At 67.3% G+C, this 2,219-nt stretch overlaps 1 protein-coding gene across 1 annotated transcript; it reads left to right on the top strand.

Annotated features, from left to right (window-relative positions):
* The first annotated feature begins 946 nt into the window (after positions 1 to 946).
* TMEM158 (transmembrane protein 158) lies at positions 947 to 1,780 on the top strand. Its single transcript, XM_056857063.1, has one exon. The coding sequence runs from the start codon at positions 947 to 949 to the stop codon at positions 1,778 to 1,780; it is 834 nt and encodes a 277-aa protein (XP_056713041.1).
* The last annotated feature ends 439 nt before the right edge of the window (positions 1,781 to 2,219 follow it).

The raw sequence follows: 2,219 nt of genomic DNA, 5'->3' as shown, positions 1-2,219 counted from the left end.
GGCGAGGAGCCCTGGCGAGGGGGAGGGGTGGTGGCAAGCCGCCTCCTCCTTCCTCTCAGACATGAGACAGCAGGGTAAACTTCCCCTGACTATGGAAGATCCACTGATTTAGCAATAATCTCTTTTCCTTTCTGTAAAATGTATTGAAATGTATTAGGACAGCCAGGGAATAGCTTGTTGCTGGGCAGGATATCTCTGTGTGCCTGTGTGCTAAGGAACTGGGGCAAGAGTCACGGAGGGTCATAATGAACCATAACAAGAACTGGGTGAAACTGTGACTCTGCTGCCGCCTCCATGTCTGTAGCGCTATCAGCTGTACCCTGAACGTGGATGGGTTGTCCTATCTTGAATTTGGATAAGTATCCCTTCCTCGGTATGACCGGGGCTCAGAGATCGTTTTCCTCGGTAGAGTGCTCCGGGTAGCAGCTGCTCCGAACAAATCACTTGTTTTCTTGCCAGCCACGGCCTCGGGTCCCCTTCTCCCCCACGAACCTCTGGTTGACCGCATCAGGCAGGCGAGGGAGGGGCGTGGGGAGGGGGGAGATCCTCCGGCATGACGACAGAAGGGAAGCCCTCCTTGGCGAGGGAGCGAAAGGGAATCCCCGTCGGTAGCAGCTGGGCGGGCGGGCTGGAGGGAGGGAGGGAAGGGGCGGCGTCGGCCTCCCCCCCCCCCCCGACCTCGGGGTCCAGCACTGCTGGGGCGGGGTGGGCCTCTCCGGGCAGAGCGGAGGGGAAGGGGGGGGAGCGCGGCGCTGCCTCGGGCACGCGCCTCCCCACGCCCGCGCGCTCCCGCCCCCGCGCCCCTCGACGGCGGCCTCCCCCCCCGCCTGCCTGCCTGCCTGCCTGCCTGCCGCCCGCCTCCGGCGCGCCGCGCGGCCGCTCCCCCTCGCCCGACGGCGCCATGCCCGCTCCCGCACCTCCGCGGGCGCGCCTGTGAGCCCATGCCATGCTCCTGCCGCTCCTGCCGGCGCTGCTGGCGGCCTTGGCGCCCCCGCTGCCCTGCGGCCAGGCCGGGCCGCCCCCCTCGCCGCTCAACTCGTCCCTGGCGCCGCCGCCGGCCGTCGGGGGCTTGCCTGCCGGGCGGCGGGGGGCCGGCGCGACGGCGCGGGCGGGGGACCCTCTGCCCGGCCCGCCCGTCGAGGAGGGGGCGGCGGCGTCGTGCAACATCAGCGTGCAGCGGCAGAGGCTGAGCTCGCTGCTGGTGCGCTGGGCGCCGGGGGGCGCGCCGTGCGACCTGGCGCTCTTCTCCACGGGCGGCGCGGGCGGGCGCGCCTTCTTCTCGGCCGCCTTCCACCGCGTGGGCCCGCCGCCCCTCCTCATCGAGCACGTCGGGCTGGCGGCCGGCGGCGTCCAGCAGGACCTGCGCCTCTGCGTGGGCTGCAGCCGGGCGCGGGGCCCGCAAGCCCGCCGCCTCCGCCCCGGGGGGGCCCCCGCGCCGCCGCCCCCCGCGCCGCCGCCCCCCGCGCCCCCCGCCGCCGCCGCCGCCTCGCCCCTGCCCGAGCCCGGGCAGCCGTGGCAGCAGGGCGAGCGGCTCCACTTCTGCTGCCTGGACTTCAGCCTGGAGGAGCTCAAGGGGGACCCCGGCTGGAGGATGAACCGCAAGCCCATCGAGTCCACCCTGGTGGCCTGCTTCATGACCCTGGTCATCATCGTGTGGAGCGTGGCCGCCCTCATCTGGCCCGTGCCCATCATCGCCGGCTTCCTGCCCAACGGCATGGAGCAGCGCAGGCAGGGCGCCCCCCCCGCCGCCCCCGCCGCCCCCACCACCACGGCCAAGTGACGCCCCCCGCCGGGTGCATCGGCGTTGCGGGGGGCGAGGGACCCTTAGCACCCTTTCTTCTGGGGCGGGGGGCGCGATGTGGAAAGAAATCGCTTTTGTCGAGCACGTCGAAGCCATTTTCCCCTGGGGAGGAATGCAGAGCTTGGACAGGCTGAAGGTGTCTCCGGGGTCAATCTCACGGGAGAGGGGGAAGGCCCCCCCCCGCCTAATTTGAAAAGGACATTTATCGATAATATTTCTCATGTGCTCCGAATGCATATCTTAAAAATCTGACCAAAACCTGTGTATTTGCTTTATCTATATATATATATTTTAAAAAAAACCTCTTTTATGTCAATATTTTAGTAGACAGTGCGCGCGGAGGCCCCGTGCGCTGGGGAGTAGTTGTAAGTCAGAGCACTTATTTGTATATGAAAACACTTTTGTCTTTGTAAAAAAT

This window comes from Euleptes europaea, chromosome 11, assembly GCF_029931775.1.
Source record: "Euleptes europaea isolate rEulEur1 chromosome 11, rEulEur1.hap1, whole genome shotgun sequence".
Taxonomy (NCBI): Eukaryota; Metazoa; Chordata; class Lepidosauria; order Squamata; family Sphaerodactylidae; genus Euleptes; species Euleptes europaea.
Note: the sequence above shows the minus strand (reverse complement) of the source record. Positions and strands in the feature narration are given on the sequence as shown.